The sequence below is a fragment of the Balaenoptera musculus genome, chromosome 4, assembly GCF_009873245.2.
Source record: "Balaenoptera musculus isolate JJ_BM4_2016_0621 chromosome 4, mBalMus1.pri.v3, whole genome shotgun sequence".
NCBI classification, from domain to species: domain Eukaryota; kingdom Metazoa; phylum Chordata; class Mammalia; order Artiodactyla; family Balaenopteridae; genus Balaenoptera; species Balaenoptera musculus.
The window spans coordinates 17746439-17763574 of NC_045788.1; the positions used below are offsets into that span (position 1 = coordinate 17746439).

General features: G+C 34.9%; 1 protein-coding gene across 1 annotated transcript in view; it reads right to left on the reverse strand.

Annotated features, from left to right (window-relative positions):
- The window catches only part of STAG1 (stromal antigen 1), a 425667-nt gene that overhangs the window by 264710 nt on the left and 143821 nt on the right, over positions 1-17136 (reverse strand). The window contains 1 exon segment of the mRNA XM_036851044.1: positions 16926-17090. Coding sequence (XP_036706939.1) covers positions 16926-17090 — 165 coding nt within the window.

Consider the following 17136-nt stretch of genomic DNA (forward strand, 5'->3'; position numbering starts at 1 on the left):
AATCCTTGTTGCTTATCTATTTTATATACAGTATAATAGTTTGCATCTGTTAGTCACACACTCCTAACCTGTCCCTCTCCCACTCCTTCTCTCCTTTGGTAACCATAAGTTTGTTTTCTGTCTGTGAATCTGTTTCTGTTTTGTATATAGATTCATTTGTATTATTTAAAAATTTTTATTGAAATATAGTTGATTTACAGTATTACATTAGTTTCAGGTGTACAGCATAGTCATCGAGTATTTTTACAGATAAGTCTCCATTAAAAGTTATTACAAGATAATGGCTATAATTCCCTGTGCTATACAATATATCCTTCTTGCTTATCTATTTTAGACATAGTAGTTTGTTTCCCTTAATCCCATAGCCCTACCTTGCCCCTCCCCCCTTGGTAAGCACTAGTTTGTTTTCTATATCTGTGAGTCTGTTTCTGTTTTGCATATACATTCATTTGTATTACTGTTTAGATTCCACATTACAAGTGATATCATACAGTATCGTCTTTCTTTGTCTTACTTATTTCACTAAGCATAATATTCTCTAGGTCCATCCACATTACTGCAAATGGCAGGATTTCACTTTTTTGTGGCCGAGTAATATTTCATTGTATATATATACCACATCTTCTTTATCCATTCATCCATTGGGCATTTGGGTTGCTTTCATATCTTGGCTATTGTAAACACTGCTGCTAAGAACACTGGGGGGCATGTATCTTTTCAAATTAGTGTTTCCATTTTTTCCACATATATACCCGGGAGTGGAATTGCCAGATCATACGATAGTTCTATTTTTAGTTTTTTAAGGAACTCCATACTGTTTCTCATAGTGGCTGCACCAATTTACATTCCCACCAACAGTGTACAAGGGTTCCCTTTTCTCCACATCCTCTCCAAGACTTGTTATTTGTAGACTTTCTGAGGATAGCTATTCTGACTGGTGTGAGGTGATTAACATTATTTGTCAACTATTTAATAAATGTTGAATATATGCATTTTACTGTGGACGGTGGTATAGTGGATACAAAAAGTGCTTGCCACAGTTCCTGATATCCAAAAACATTTAATCTTGGGGGTTTTTTTGGTGGGGGGGGGGGGCGGGACAGGGAGGGAAACAAGCCTATCATAAGTATCTAGCTAGTATCTCGTATGAGAGAAGTTCCTGCATTAAACATGATTGGAAGAAGCTGTACATACTTTAAGGCAAGCTAAGTGAGTTTGCCTCACATTGAACAGATGTTTTTCAAATAATAGTTAACTTTGACCACCTGTTTTTCGGTAAGCCATCAGCAGGAGCTGATAATGGAAAACTGAAGAGCAAATGTGGTCTGCTACTTCCTAATGATGTCAGACTTTAAGTTAAATTAGTGATTCAAGAGGTTTGTATTTCATGAACCAGCAAATATAATTTGAGAGATAAGCAAAGAGTTGCCAACAATTTAATAGTAAAAAAAGAAACAACAAAAAATGAGAAAGAGACACTCATTACATGCCTTTATTTTTCTCTTTTGCGTGAATTATGTCAGAGAATATGTGGAACTATTCTGAACTGCTATGCTTCTTTGCATGGTCATACTACTCCCTAGCTAGAAGAGATACTGATATCAAAAGAAATCAACTAAAAATGTCCAAATGAGTTATTTTTATTAACCTCAGCATTTTATTCTAAGCAGCATTTTCTTATGGTAAATTCTCTAATACACATTTTAAAAGAACATGATTAATTTGTGGTAAGGGACATTACATATGCTTGGCAAGGTCTTTCTTGGCTCAAAACGTAACCTCTCAGAATCCTTCTCCTTATAACTTTCTCCAGCCTTAACTTAAATTTTAACATGATGTATTCTAGAATTCCATACAATATCTACAAATACAAAATACAAACACAAAATACGGATTCAAAACCACATTAAGCCTCACTGAAAGGTGAGCTTTGAATTTTATCATAAACCAAGCATGACTAAAATATTTTGTATCACAATACACTGACATAAATCAGCCTCATTTTATTCTCACAAGAAGCCTCATGGCAGAACATCAATTACTGATAAGGAAACTACAGGTGAAAGATGTTTGGTGACTTTCCCAAGACCATCCCAGCTAAATAATGACAACTTTGTCTTCTAACAGTGCAGTATTTTCCCCACTATTGAATAATAGGTGTCCATTTTACGTCAATCAAAGCTAAAAGCACCTGGACAGCATACACTGAATTTTCAAACCATTTTAAGCCAAGTTTATTCTGAACCCTGAAGTCAGTAAATCTCTTAAAATGACTATGTAATCTGTATCATCTACAACCATTAAAAACACAGTTATCCCATTTTTTTCCTACTCTAGAATACTACACAGTTCTTGGTTTCTTTCTCTTAATTCACTCTTCCACTGATTTTCCTTCCCAACTATTTCCTCTGAAAACATCCGGAACTAGCAGTTCGCTGTAAAATTCCTCTACATATTCAACCAATTCACAAAATCTGTCTCTACCTCCTTGGCCCAATCTGAAACTTGGCTGTTTTCCCTATGGCCAGAATACTACAGTACTTCCTTTTTTGTGCTTTAAGATAACTGCCTCTCCTAACTACTGTCATATCCGAGCCACCCTATATCTATCAGCATTTGAAACTCATCAGCCTTTAAGACCCATGCCAGGTGGCTTACCGTCCTACCACCACTTTCCTTTTTGTGATACATTAAGTAGCCTCTAGAGTCACCCCTCTCTCCACCCCCAGTCACTGAACCTTTGTTTCTTGGTTCAAAGTCTTCCCCTCTACCCCAATCAAGCCATCCAGAGCCATTTCAACAATGTTAATAAAGATATATCTGATATCTTAAGATACACAATTTTTACTTCCGTTGGTCTAAAAAACCATCAATGTTTTTACTTCAAACTCTCCATTCACATCCTAGACATCTAAGAACTACTCCATCTTTGAAATCATTAAATTTCCATACTACCTGGTATGATCTCTGTCCATTTAGTACAGAATGTCTTACACTCACACTTTGCCTTTTGAGCCTCATCAAGAACTTTAGTCCTCTAACGTCTTTATCTTGCATTCATTTCTTTACCAATTCTTACAGTGTCATTACAATTTATCATACAAACTACAACACTTACAGGGTGAAAGAGGGTGCTATTAATAATTATGCTAGAAAAGTCTGTCCTAAATCCTATTATACATCCTTTCAATCTCTTGCCAGGACTCTCAACTGCTTTGTGTTGACGATGGCTTCAACTACTAATAGAAGGTTATTCTGGAATTTCTGCACAAGCAGCAGAAAAGTGGAGTTAAAGTCATCCTAGTTCTTTTTTCTCTCTTCCATTTTACTCTGGGATTCATCAATTCCTGCTGTAATTTATGAAATGACTAAATATCAGCAACATTTTATAAACCGAATAGTTCTAAAAGGATTTCTAAAATAACATCTTTAAAAAAAAAAACCTTGCCAGAGCTTAATATAACTGAAGAATAATCTGCTATTGTATGCAGTGTGGGGAAAGGTGTGAAATGGCTGGTTCTGAATGACCAGGAAGTGATATCATAGCATACAAATCTAAGATACATGGGTGGATATGATGACATGGATTATTAAGACAGATAACTGTAGTGAAAATACACCTGTTTTGCTGTTAATGCGTGAGTTGTCATAAAGTTGGCAACAACTCTTTCAAAGTACAGAATATTTGTCTCTAATGTGTCTTCTAAAATCAAGATACCTAAATTATGAAATAATGGTGTTTCATAAACAAAGTTAGGCTTGTGGATATTATAGGTAAATGATTTCCTATCATATCGCCCAGAATAACCCTGTCTAGTCCAGTTAATCACACTCTTGTCAGTTAAAATATAGGATCTTAGTAAAAATACAGATTAATATTTGTCAGACCTACTTAAAACGGACAGGAAGAAAAGACCTAAGCACGATCAAGTTTAATGTCATAAGACAACAGAGTTCACAAGGAGAAGCCAGCAAGAAACACACCAAGGCACGTATCTCTGAGTGAAGAGTGAAAGCTGGAGTTTTAATAGAGGATATGTAGCTTTTAACTTTCTTGAAAATGTGTGTTCACATAGTCCAGAATTTCTGCAGCCAGTTAGGAAACATTCATATCCTAGCCCAATGATGCTGCAAACAACACAACATCTATATACACTTTCTAAGACTGTGCATGTCCGATTAGTCTTTGTCTTGTTTCAAGCAATTCAGAACCCTCAAAGGACTATAACTACTGAAAAGGAGTTCCTGGCACGGATCAAAACCTACATTTTTGTTCCTTCTAGTAAACAGTAAATTCACGTTTCTAATATCCGGTTACAGGGCTGCAGGAGGAAAATCAAACAATTATATGAAGTCATACTGTTACAAATTTAGTCTTCAATGCCATTAACAATCCTTTTAAATGTCCCAGATCAGTTTTCTCTCTGCACTTATTTTTTTAAATCAATTCCAAATTTTTTTACCACTCTCCTCATTTCTGTTCATGCTTATCAAAAATTCTAGCATTGACTCCAGGTTAAGAAATCCTGTACTAGATCAAAAGTCCTCATCGGGAGGAAAATCCTTTTTGTCTTCCCATCTCAAAGGCTTAGGACCAAAGCCCAGGAAATGATAAGGAATTATATCAACATATATATATAGTTTTCTTCAGCAGTTTGGACACAAATCATGAAAAAAAATTTTTGAAGGGTTCTGCTTTATACATGATTAAAGTTAGTGTACAGGGTAAGAAACTGCACAAGCACACTCAATCCAAATTTACTGAGGTGGACAAAAGAAGAAATTCTAAAAAGGTCTCATACTTCAATATGTCTTTATTCATATAATGTTTTCTGTATTTCAATTCTTACTGAAGCTATAAGTAAGGAATTTTGACCAGAAGCATTAAAATAAGTTAGGTACTCTCTGTGAAAATAAAGTTAGTAGAAAGCACCATATTCCATATATTCAAATATCTATAAACAATTTATAAATACAAATAAATATGTAAAATAAAGGCTATTTTTCCTTGAAATGACTTCATAAAGTAAACCCATTATATACATAATCTTTTATAAATATTTCACTATCATAATCACAAATACAGCAACAGTCATATCTCTATTTACTTGATGTGTCCTAGACCATCTATATAAAATGTGATATACTTGTGGATGATACCTCTGGAAGGTTAGGGGATATCATGAAGAAGACTAATAATATCTGAAACACCTAAGTTAAAGCCACAAGCTTGACATCAGCAACAACACAAAAAATAACAACAGCAATGTGTTTACTAAAGCTAAATACATGAAAAACAGTAGGTAACTTTGGACGTAACTGAATAGAGGCTGTGAAAATTCCTAGAGTCCCTAACTTCAACTTAGGACTTTAGTTCTAAATAACTTATAAGGAGTTAATGCTCTTATCTTAGCAGTAATCAGCAGCTTTTATAATCTCTGTATTGAAGACATTAAACATAATCAAAATATTTACTGTATACCTTCCCTCTAATTATCTAAAAGTAACCAGAGTATGACAATTATGTGTTCTCCCCTTCACAGTGTATACCAAACTGGGTAACAACTACCCAGACATTGACTCCATTACCTGGCTCACTGTAGTACTGGTAAGTTTCCATCAATGGAATGTAAACAGGGGGACCAAAAGCATCTAAGAAGTAGGTAGTGCTCCATTCTCTCTCCCCTTCCAGCCACTGAATGCAAACAACATTGAGGCTCTAAGGGAAAGAGGAGCCAGAAAATGGAAGGAGCATGGATCCTTAAGTCACCATATGAAGGAAAGACACCTACCACTAATTCTTATGTTACATATATACGAATGGTTACATATATGAGAAATTAATGTCTATCATGATATGCCACCAATATCTGAGGTTTATTTTTTACAGTATGTATATTACTCTAACTATGTAGATGCTAGAATTGTTGGGGACAGGTTAAAACATCCACAAATTTCAGAGAGTCTTTCTAACTAAACAAAAAATCAAAAACTCACTCTTAAGTAAATATTAAGCTATCATTTGAGGATTTTCAAATACCTATGAAATGAAAAAAGCAATTTATATCTTCTGCCCTAAAACATTCTGTATATTTTACATATTACTTTTCATTCTAGGAAAATGGGGGATATCAGGGCTAAAGCACTTTAAAAAATTAGCTTACAGTTAATCACACATGTTATTAGGTTGTTATTAGGTTAAAGCAAGAGTTAAAGATAGACTCAGGGAAGAATCAGAAACTTAACATTTTAATGTTAACGTCTTTTCTCACAAAAATACTGACATTGCTCAACAAATAGCAAAACAAGACTCTCTTCACTTGCTCATTTTTCTACTGGGGTTGGTAAACAGTAGATAAATGTAAATGTACATCTATCTTTGAGAAACAGTAAACAACTTAATAATTCAAATACTACGTAACTAAACACAAAAACTGCAAGAAATACAGTTTATGTTTAGAACTTTCTTACAACTGTTCTCAAAATCCTCAGAATTTTAAGGCACTAAACTGATTATGAAATAGTCTGGACCAGTTCCACATGTTTAAGAGATGCAAAAGATGATGAGATGTGACCATGAAGCTTAAACAGTGAAGGAGTTCAAAGGTAATCCAGCTGAATCTCTAAAAGGGATCAACAATGATTATTTTATAAAAATATAATCATTTGTGGGGAAAACCTTGGGCTATAAAATCTGAACATTTCTGAAGTTCAAATTAAGATACTGTCATTCTCGGGGATGGGGAAGGGTAAGCTGGGACGAAGTGAGAGAGTGGCACTGACATACACTACCAAATGTAAAATAGCTAGCTAGTGGGAAGCAGCCTCATAGCACAGGGAGATCAGCTCCGTGCTTTGCGACCACCTAGAGGGGTGGGGTAGGGAGGGTGGGAGCGAGATGCAAGAGGGAGGAGATATGGGGATATATGTATATGTATAGCTGATTCACTTTGTTATACAGCAGAAACTAACACAACATTGTAAAGCAATTATACCCCAATAAAGATGTTTAAAAAAAAAAAAAGATACTGTGATTCTAAGATACAGGGCCCTGGTGTGATAATACCTTGATTAATGTAACTATTTCATTTATCCAATTAGTATTTGTAAAGTTCTATTTATTTCACCTTCGTCCTATGTATAACCTCCCACAGGATCCAAAAAAAAAAAAAGTTAAGGTTTTCTTTTTAAATTGGCATAATTCTGACAAATTCAAACTCTCTCTTGCTTTATGTCTCCCTCATATTTTACTAAATTTCACTGTTTGTAATATTAAGAAAGTCACAAAAATTACCAATGACAAAGTATATACAAACATTTTTACATAATAAAACATTACTAATATCAACTATAATAGAGGTGAGCTGAAGAACAAACCCCAAAAGTATCTGGACAGTCTCTTCTCAAACAAATAAAAATGTGTTTAGGCAACTAAAATAAGATTAGCTTTTAAGTGAGAAGCATATGTGTTCATGGTGTAACAGACAGCGATACGGCCATTATGCAAGCCCAAATAAAGCCAAATTTTCTTCTCATCGATAAGCAGTAGATAAACTAGTAGATAGTTCAGGATGAAGATGCTACTCTTTCCTTTATAATGAGATAGAACTATTCCTCACCTAAAGTCATTTAAGCCTCCAAAAGGTATTCCACCACTTTTAAATGATCCCAGGATGTCATTTTAACCTTTTATTTTAAACATAATCAAAGATGACATTCTTGTGTCTGCATTTACAGAATGAGATTTCTTGTCCATGGACCAAGAGGAAGAAGGAATAATAATAGAAACAGCTCTTCAAGAGAGGTTGGGAGATAAAGTCAGAAAGAAAGGTAGCCCTAGGACAAGAATTGTTAGGATGGAGGGAGGAGGGAGAGCAGAAGGGGATGGTGGTGGAGAAAGTATCTGTCTTGAGTCAAGAATTAAGTTTCACGCCGAAGTGGTCCTGGACACTGTCCTCTGACCCTCCCCACTACAGACCTATGCTGGGTTGTATATTCAATTCCCCCAGTCCTTCATTCCTGCCTTCTTGTACTTCCCCATCAGGTGGAAACCTGATGGTGATCACCAGGATTGCAATGCCAACAACAATGGCCACCAGGACCTCCACAATGACAATACTGGAGCTAGCTGTCAAAGCTTCATGGGGGTTGGGGTGGATTTCTTATCCATGTAGAGATTACCAGCAGGAGACTTCCACAGAAGAGCATACTGAGACTGCTACAGCCACAGAAGAGTAATTCAACCCTACCCTCCTCTCAATATAGGTAGAGCTAGCAATGTCCATCTCATCCAGTGTCCATCTCATCTAGGGTCTTCTAAGAGGTGTTCTGTTACTGCTTAATATAGATGGTGGGCTGCTTGTAGTGCTGGCATGTACCTGGAATGGAGCCAGCAGCAGTCACAAAAGAGGCACTGCAGCCCAGCTTCCCAATCTGAGTTTAAAAGGCACGGGCATCCTGGCAGTGATGCTTTTGCAACAAGAGTGTTGTGCTGAAGACTCAGGTCTTCTTTTTCCAAATCATGGATGCCATGATGGATGCCCATGAGGTTCACCCACCAGCACGATGACATCTATGCTGCACTGGTGGGCCTTCAAACACCATTTCTATCGCATTTGGGGCTCTGTAAGCAATCAACATCCACAAAGGTATGCTTGCTAGGCTTCACCAGGCTTTGACCACTTTTGTGGCCATTCGTGCATGGCTTTATCTGCAGGAACTAAGTCTAAAATGAAGCAGTTCGCCTCAAGAGCCCAGTGCCTGGCACCAGCAGCACTCCCACCCTTAAAACATCAACTTATTCATGGGACACGTGATGTGCAATGTGGCTGGCTGTTATCATTAGTAGGAACATTAGGCCCAGACTTCCCACAAGGGTCAAGACAGAGGAATGAGAAATAGGATAGAAAGATATTCATAGGGCTTAAAACAGAACCCAATGTCTGCTGCCTGGGGTAGAGACTGCAATTGTGCTGCCCTGGCAGCTTCTTCCTTTTTGTTATGTAAAATTCGTTTCTGATAAACATCAAAATGTACAGTTGCTAAAGTTATGATTATGTATACCTTAATGATTATTAAAGTATTAAAGTATTAACAATTTCAATCCTTTGACAGTCTACCTGCTGCCATGGAAAAGATCATCTATCCAAGATCTTTTACGTATGAGAGAAATAAACTGTCTTGTTTAAACTACTGTTATTTTCAGTTTTCCACATTTACCTTCAGCTAAACTTAATCTAAATGTTTTTATGTTAAATTTAAATTTTTTATTATGATGTTGTTAAAAATCTGAATAAATGTTTTAATATTTTTTTCATGATTTTAAGTCCCGTACCCAATATCCTGCACTGTAGTGGTTGCAGCTATAAGCACATATTTCTTGTATTACACTCATATATTGATTCTATTCAAGTACTTATATTTGCTTAGTTCTATAAGGTTTTACTCCTCTTCACTGTAGTATTTCCCTCCTTCAATATTTCTTGACCATCTTTGTTATAAAGTTTCATTTCAGTCAATAGTACATTTGTTCTCCCCTCTAACGTTTCAGTACCATTTCTTCTATAATTAAACTTCTTAAGACATTCTTCAGCCATTTTAATACTTCTTGAAACTTTTAAGCTTTTCAATGAACATTCAGAAATTCAAAACGTATTATAGACACATTTATCCATTCTATTAATAGCTCAGAAAAGCATTCAATTCTCATACAGTCACTAAATAAACTGTCAGTTCAAACACAAGTTAACAGGTGAGATTTTAATAAACTCATCGGTGCTTTTTCACTTTCCTTGGTGTCGACATAGAGTAATTAAAATTCACCTACACAAATCTTAGGGGAGAACTCCTCTGCATTTGATACCTTGAGATTTGGCATCTAACCCATTTGTAAGTTGGGAACTAGAAGAAATGAATGTCCTATAAAAGTTCATACTTTTCTTTAACATCAGAACAAAGTTTCCTCCCTAAAAGAGAGAGAATGACTAATCACAGACTGAGGGTCAGGCAAGTTTAGTTCATATTGTATCTCTTGTACCTAACCCAATGCCTGAAACAAGAGCTCTCAATGAATTTTTGTTGAATGAAGGAACTGTAGTCCAACATTTTTAGTTGAAGTCTGGAGGTACAAAATGCAAATGCCAATGGATTATAGAAATTCACTTAAATGCTAACTCATAACTATTAAAGCAACAAACACCAGATTAATAGCTTGAATGTTCCAAAATTCAACATATAGTCAGTGTCATGCACCTAAAAGTCAAAATGTCCAAACCAAACTATTCCCATACCCATCTACTAACACCTATACTCTTAAAAATTTCCTTTCAGTGAATATCCCCAAGTCAAACAACTAGGAATTACCTTAGATTCTGTCCTCTTTCTCATCCTTCAGAAGCATCCTACAGCCTTAATATTTATAGAATCGGTCACTTCCTCTTCCTTTTCACCCTCACTGACACTATAAATGCAAACTCTCATTACTTCCCAATTGGATCACTGGAGGGGGAGGGGAAAAAAAAAAGCGCTTCCTAATTGGTCTTTCTTCCAGCCCTACACACCCCAAATCATCACCTGTATTGCTTCCAGAAAGGTATTTCTAAAATGCTAAATATGATGTTATTTTCTTTCTAAAATGCCATCAATTTCACAAAAAGTCAAAACGTTCAATGTTCAGAATCTAGCTTCTCTCAGCTCTATTTTTACTGGCCATCTACGCCCTCTTTGTAGGGGTAGAGATTTCAGTTTTGCATGCCCTGTTTCTGCTATAAGAAGTGCCCTCTGCTACTGCCTAGCTAACTCCTACTCATCTTTCAAGTCTCAGGTCAAGTTTTAGCTATACAGGCAAACCTTCCACAACCCTGTCCTCTAGACGTGCCCAAGTGAATTTTCAGAGTTTTCAACCCACTCAGTATATCTGTTGTATTAAAGTATTCTGTAACACCTGTTTCCCATGAGGGCAAAACAGTGGTTGTTTTTCTGTACATTCAGAAACTATCTAGCACAGCATCTGATTACAGGAGGTGTGTAACAAGTATCTATTAAGCTAGTAAAACTGATTCTTCACAATTCTGATAAGGAGAAAAGACTTAAAAGAGAAAATGGTCATAAATAGTTGTAGGAATCAAAGGTTTCTGGAATGCTGGATAAATAAAAGACGCCAGGTTCTTTAACACAAATCTTATCACAACCTTCACATTTCATACCTCTCCAAAGGGGAAGGGATAGAGTCATTTTCCAAATATATGGACATTATAAGCCCTCCTTTTGGGGGGCATTTCAGAAATGCTATCCATTTTTATTTCAAATAATAAAATAAACAAGATAGACAAGAAGGTATCCAGCTTCAACAACATTTAATACTTTACAGCCATATTTGTTTCTTTCTGCTTCTTTTTTCAGTAACTGCTGTAGTACCCCACATACACCCATCTGATCCCATTCTCCTTCTCCTATCTCCTCAGTAAGTAACCAATAACATAAACTTGATGTTAAATAAACTTAGATATGTGTTTATATAAGCAGTACAATATATTATGTATCATTCTGTAGCTTGCTTTGTCCCTTAAAATGCATTTCTGAAATTTATCTATAATGGTACCTAGAGCTCTAGCTCACTCATTTGAAGTGTTTGAATATACCACATTTTATTTATCAATTGTCCTGTTCATAGACTTTTTTTACTTCCTTTTTTTTCTTTTTGCTTTTACAAAGTAGCAATAAAAATTCCTGTATTTGCCTCATTTATAAAAATACACAAAAATTTCTCTAAAGGTTACATCTAGGAATTGAATTCCCTTTCTTCAAAGTACCTCAGTTAAAAAAAGAAAGACATAAAAAAGAGAAAAAGGTGTTGCCCACAGTGTAGGCACTCATTAAATATTTGCTAAATGAATGAAAAATGAATAGGTCGTTCAACTTTTCTTAATACTGTCAAATTTTTCTCCAAAGGGGTTACACAGATTTGTACTCCCACTAGTTGTTACTCTACATCCTTACTGACTCTCACTATCTTCCAGACATTTTTATGTCACTCAATATGAAGAGTATGAAACAGAATTTTATTCTATTCCACTCAAAATTTTATTCATTTTTCCTTACTATTTTCTTACATGGGCTATTGTTTCCTCTAACATGTTCAGAATGATTTTTTTTTTTTTTTAGTGTTAATTTTCTCTCTAGGAGTTTTGCTGATCACTCATTAGCTCTAATACTCTAGTTTATGTTGAAATTCTTACATAGACAATTGTATATTCTGCAAATACGGAAAAATTTGTATTTTCCTTTTCAATTGTTATACTCTAGTGCTTATTCCTGGGAATTCATCTAAATTTCCCTTTTTAAAATGCCGTGATGTGAGGGACTTCCCTGGTGGCGTAGTGGTTAAGAATCCGCCTGCCAATGCAGGGGACGGTCTGGGAGGATCCCACATGCCGCGGAGCAACTAAGCCTGTGCACCACAACTACTGAGCCTGCGCTCTAGAGCCCACAAGCCACAACTATGGAGCCCGAGTGCCACAACTACTGAAGCTCATGTGCCTAGAGCCCGTGCTCCACAACAAAGAGAAGCCACCACAATGAGGAGCCCGCGCACTGCAATGAAGAGTAGGCCCCGCTTGCCGCAACTAGAGAAACCCCACACGTAGCAACGAAGACCCAATGCAGCCAAAAATAAAAAATAAAAAAATAAAAAAGTGCCGTGATGTCAGCTATAAGGTTTTTGTGTGATAACTTTACCAAGCTAAGGAATTTCCCTCTTGTTTGTTTATTCATGAAGAGTTATTGTTCATTATGAATATCAGCTATATTTTATCAAATGATTTTTCTAAACATTCTATATCAATTTCCCCCCAGGATTATCTGCTATATAACAGTAAAATATTTTCTAACATTAAGCCACTCTTGCATTCCTAAGATAAAACCTCTAAGTCTTAAAAATGCACTGAACTGAAATTGCCAATATTTTGAATTAGAGGACCTTTTCTACCATTTCTTTTTCTGTTTAATTTCCATTTCTACTTTTATTATTCCTTTCTTCCTAATTATTTTAGTTTTCCTATTTTTCTTTCTCTAAGTTTGTACTACTTTTGCTAATAGTAATACATTTAAGACTGTATATTTATTCAAGTAGTGCTTTAGCTGGCCTCAATTTTTCACTAACATTCACATTTCAACTGTTTATTTCCTCTTTACCACATGAATTATTTAAAAGTGACTTTCCAGACTTTTGAGTATAATGTAATGTAGAAGGGGAATTTATTTTGTGTATTTCAACCTTATTGCATTGTAGTCAGAGAAAAGGGTCAAGCATTCTTTAATGAAATATTTCAAGACTTTCTTTCAATCCTCAATATTTTAGTTATACTATACAGGCATACCTTAGACATATTGCAGGTCTGGTTTCAGACCACTGCAATAGAGCAAACATCACAATACAGAGAGTCACGTGAATTTTTGGTGTCTCAGTGCATATAAAAGTTATGTTTACACTATACTATGGTCTATTAAGTGTGCAATAACATTATGCCTAAAAAAACACTGTACATACCTTAATTAAAAAATAATGCTGTTGGAAAAATGGTGCTGATAGACTTGTTTGTCGAAGGGTTGCCACAAACCTTCAATTTGTAAAAAATGCAGTATCTGTGAAGCACAGGAAAAAACAAAAAACAAAAAAACACAAGGAATGCCTGTACTATTACTAGCTATGTAATGATTTTCACTTATCTTGTTGACTCCTGAGAACAAACTCTAGATCCGAGGAAATGTGACTGTAAATTTCCACAAAAGTACCTCTTCAAAAACTATGTCTCTTTTATTCCCTCAGAATTCTTCCCCTGCATATTTTGGAACCCTTTCAATCCACATCAAAGTCACTCAACTGCTCTTTCATATTTACTTTTTTATTTCTCTGGGCTACATTCTAAATGAATGCCTAATGAATGCCAATTCCTCAATTCTCCCTTTGATGGCATCTAACGTAGCTTTTTATCTTCAGTAAAACCAATTTACTAAGTTTATTTCCTTTTTGGTATTAGAATTTCTTCTTTCATCTCTCTAGAATCTTAAATATACTTATTTCTTTTATTATTCATCCCTCCCTAGCCAATGTTTTTGTGATTATCTCTGCTCATTCTACTCACTCCACTGCACAACTAGATCATATAGTGGGCTTAGAAAGAACTTCCTGGTCTAAGATGATACAGGGGATTTTTACAGACCCAGTCTCCAACCAAGAAAGTAGTCATTTTAATTCAGGACCTGATTATAAGGACTATGTCTGTCCTCTCCCTTCCTTCAGCCCATGATTTCCTAAAAGTGGGGTTTTAGTATAAGTTATTATCCAAACTAGGACCCTCTTGAGTGTTAAAGGAGTCTCTACTAATAACTACATGGATGCTAAGCATAAACAAGAGTCTCAGGGGTAACCTGAGATATACAATCCCCCTAAACATAAGCCTTAGCCTATGCAGCAGTTAGTTCTCAGCGGCTTTCTTCAGTCTCCTTTACAAGTATGGAGTCTCGTGTTAGGCCCTGGCTTCATGTATTTTAAGCCTAACTCTATTCCTCTACCCTTCATGAAGCATCTTTCATCTTTTTAACACACAAGAGCCAAACTCTTGGCTACAAGTGCCTGCTTCTGCTACCTTAAACATTTAGTTTCTAAACTCATTAATGTCTACCCTCTTTTTAATATTTTATCTTTCACTACTTTATGTTTGAAGTGAAGGGGTAATAAACATTTAAATTAGTGTGCCAGCTTCAATAAAAGACCTGCATCAGAGTTTTTTAAACATGCATTCCTTTTGCTCAGCAACCACTTTCAGGAATTTATGTTACAAAGGATTCCCACGTGCACATTTCAGAGGGATATATAAGGATATTCAAAGAAGTACTATTTTTAATAGAACTACCCTTAAATAGTTATCTTAAATATACTTATTCTTCCTTAACAATAAAGCAGCCCAAATGAAAACTGGTTAAATAAATCACGGCCCAGCCACGTTAGGGAATGATATATAATTATTAAAATTTATAAGGTTAATTCATGGGAAAAAATGCCCACAATAGAACGCTGAGTAAAAAAAATTACAGAAGTTTGCAGATTAATTTGAATATAGCTAGGAAAGAAAAACATAAAAGAATAATAAAAAATTACAGCAAAGTAGAAAATACTTAGAGTCAACTTCAATAGAAGAATAGTGAGAAAAAGTTGAAAAAGTGACTTAAAACCAAATTATGCAAGTAGCAGTAGGCTCTGACTACTAATCTTTACCTTTCATAAAACATGAATCCAAAAGAATTTAAGCAGAGAGTAAAGTATGGAAACAGCAACAGGGAAGAGTAATGTGAATGAAGAATACAGAAGATACTGGGCAAAAAAGAAAAAATGTACACTACTCACTAGTGTGTATCAAATACAGATGACTAGATTTTGTTCATATTAAATATTGAAGATTTTGTTCCTATTAGGTAAAAGTTGGAAAAATAAAGTTTTGCATGAAAAAAGAAAAGCAGAATACTGAAATGCAATTTTTTAATTTAATTTCCTTCATCTTTCTGCTTGTGTTTCCATGTAAGGGTGGGAGGCAATAAACACATCTCAAAAATAGTATTTCTGTAGCTTGTTAACAATTTTTCTATTACAGTATAATAAAGAAACTATCAAGCTTAAGGGCTAAAAGTCACTTAATATATTTTAAAATTATACTTATGTAATCTAAAGTTGTCCATTGCTTTGGGTAACTGGGAATTCAGTATTTCTTTTACTATTTAGCATCATCCCACCACTCCACCTCCCTCCCTTCCCATACAAATTCCAGGATTCTTGAACACATCAATCTGGTAACATACATAAAAAGCAGTGAACACTAAACTCCCTTAAGGAATTCAAAGGGAAGTACAGGTTAAAAAATAGAAGGTATACTAATGAAAACTTGCCTGCTTTTAGTTCTAAAAATAAATCTGTTTCATCAATTACCTAAATTTAAAACTTAAATTGAAAATGAAGTATCAAAAATGAGCAGGTATCAAATTAAAAGATTTAACATATAATCATTAGTAATCAAAAAAACGCAAATTAAAATAATGAATTACCATCTTTGCCTATGTTGTCAAATAATTCTTAAATATAAAATATCCAATTGCTAGCTACACTTCTGGTGAAAGATAAACTAGTACAACTTTTTGGAGAGTAAAATGGTATTTATTACCACACAGTTAAGAAATATTCTTTAATGAAATAATTTTACCTCTGGTACTTTAAAATGAAAAAAAGATGTGGGGAAGTAAATACAAATGATAAGTTTTAAAATAGTGGAAAAAAATGTAAAGACACACATAATCATGGTTTATCCTTGTAATGAATTAGTAAGAAGCCAATGAAGATATGCTCTTCTAAACTATTTAATGATATTTGTTGAGTCAATGAGGAGAGAGAAAAGAGAGTAAGAAGGTTGTAACAGATCTCTCTCTCTCTCTCTCTCTCACACACACACACACACACACACACACACAAATAACCATAAAGTATTAACTGTGGTTATTCCTAATTCACTCTTAGGAATGTTTTTTATACCTTTTCTTCTTTCAAATATTCTTCAATACACATATGTTACTTATATTAACTCAAAAATTTAAAAAAATACATATTATTAAGGTAATAAAAATTCTTAGGCAGCTCCTGTTACATGCAAGTTACTTTATTCAGCACAATGTAATCTAAAGTTTGTAATGTTAAACTCACTATTAAACAAAATGCCTTTCCTGACACTTTTTACAAAACAAGCAAAGAAAAACCTTTAAGTTAATAAACTTCTTGATTACACAATCAACAAGAGTATATAAAATGTCAATATATACACAAATAGGTTCCACGTTATTGACTGTATTTCTTTATTAATAAGATAAAAACACTTAAAATTTACCTGCATTGCACTTTTCCCCAGTTTCACCACTTCAAATAATGTGACAGGCTCCCCTTCACCATTCTGTTGAGGATGCCCATTAGCTCTTCCACGGCCTGTTCCTCTAACTCCAGCTTCAATTCTGCTCTTCTCTCCTGGAGATTTTCGAGGTTTCTTATTTGTAGACTGAATAAAAAGATGAGGAAAAGTTAAATTAAATGCAAGCATACTT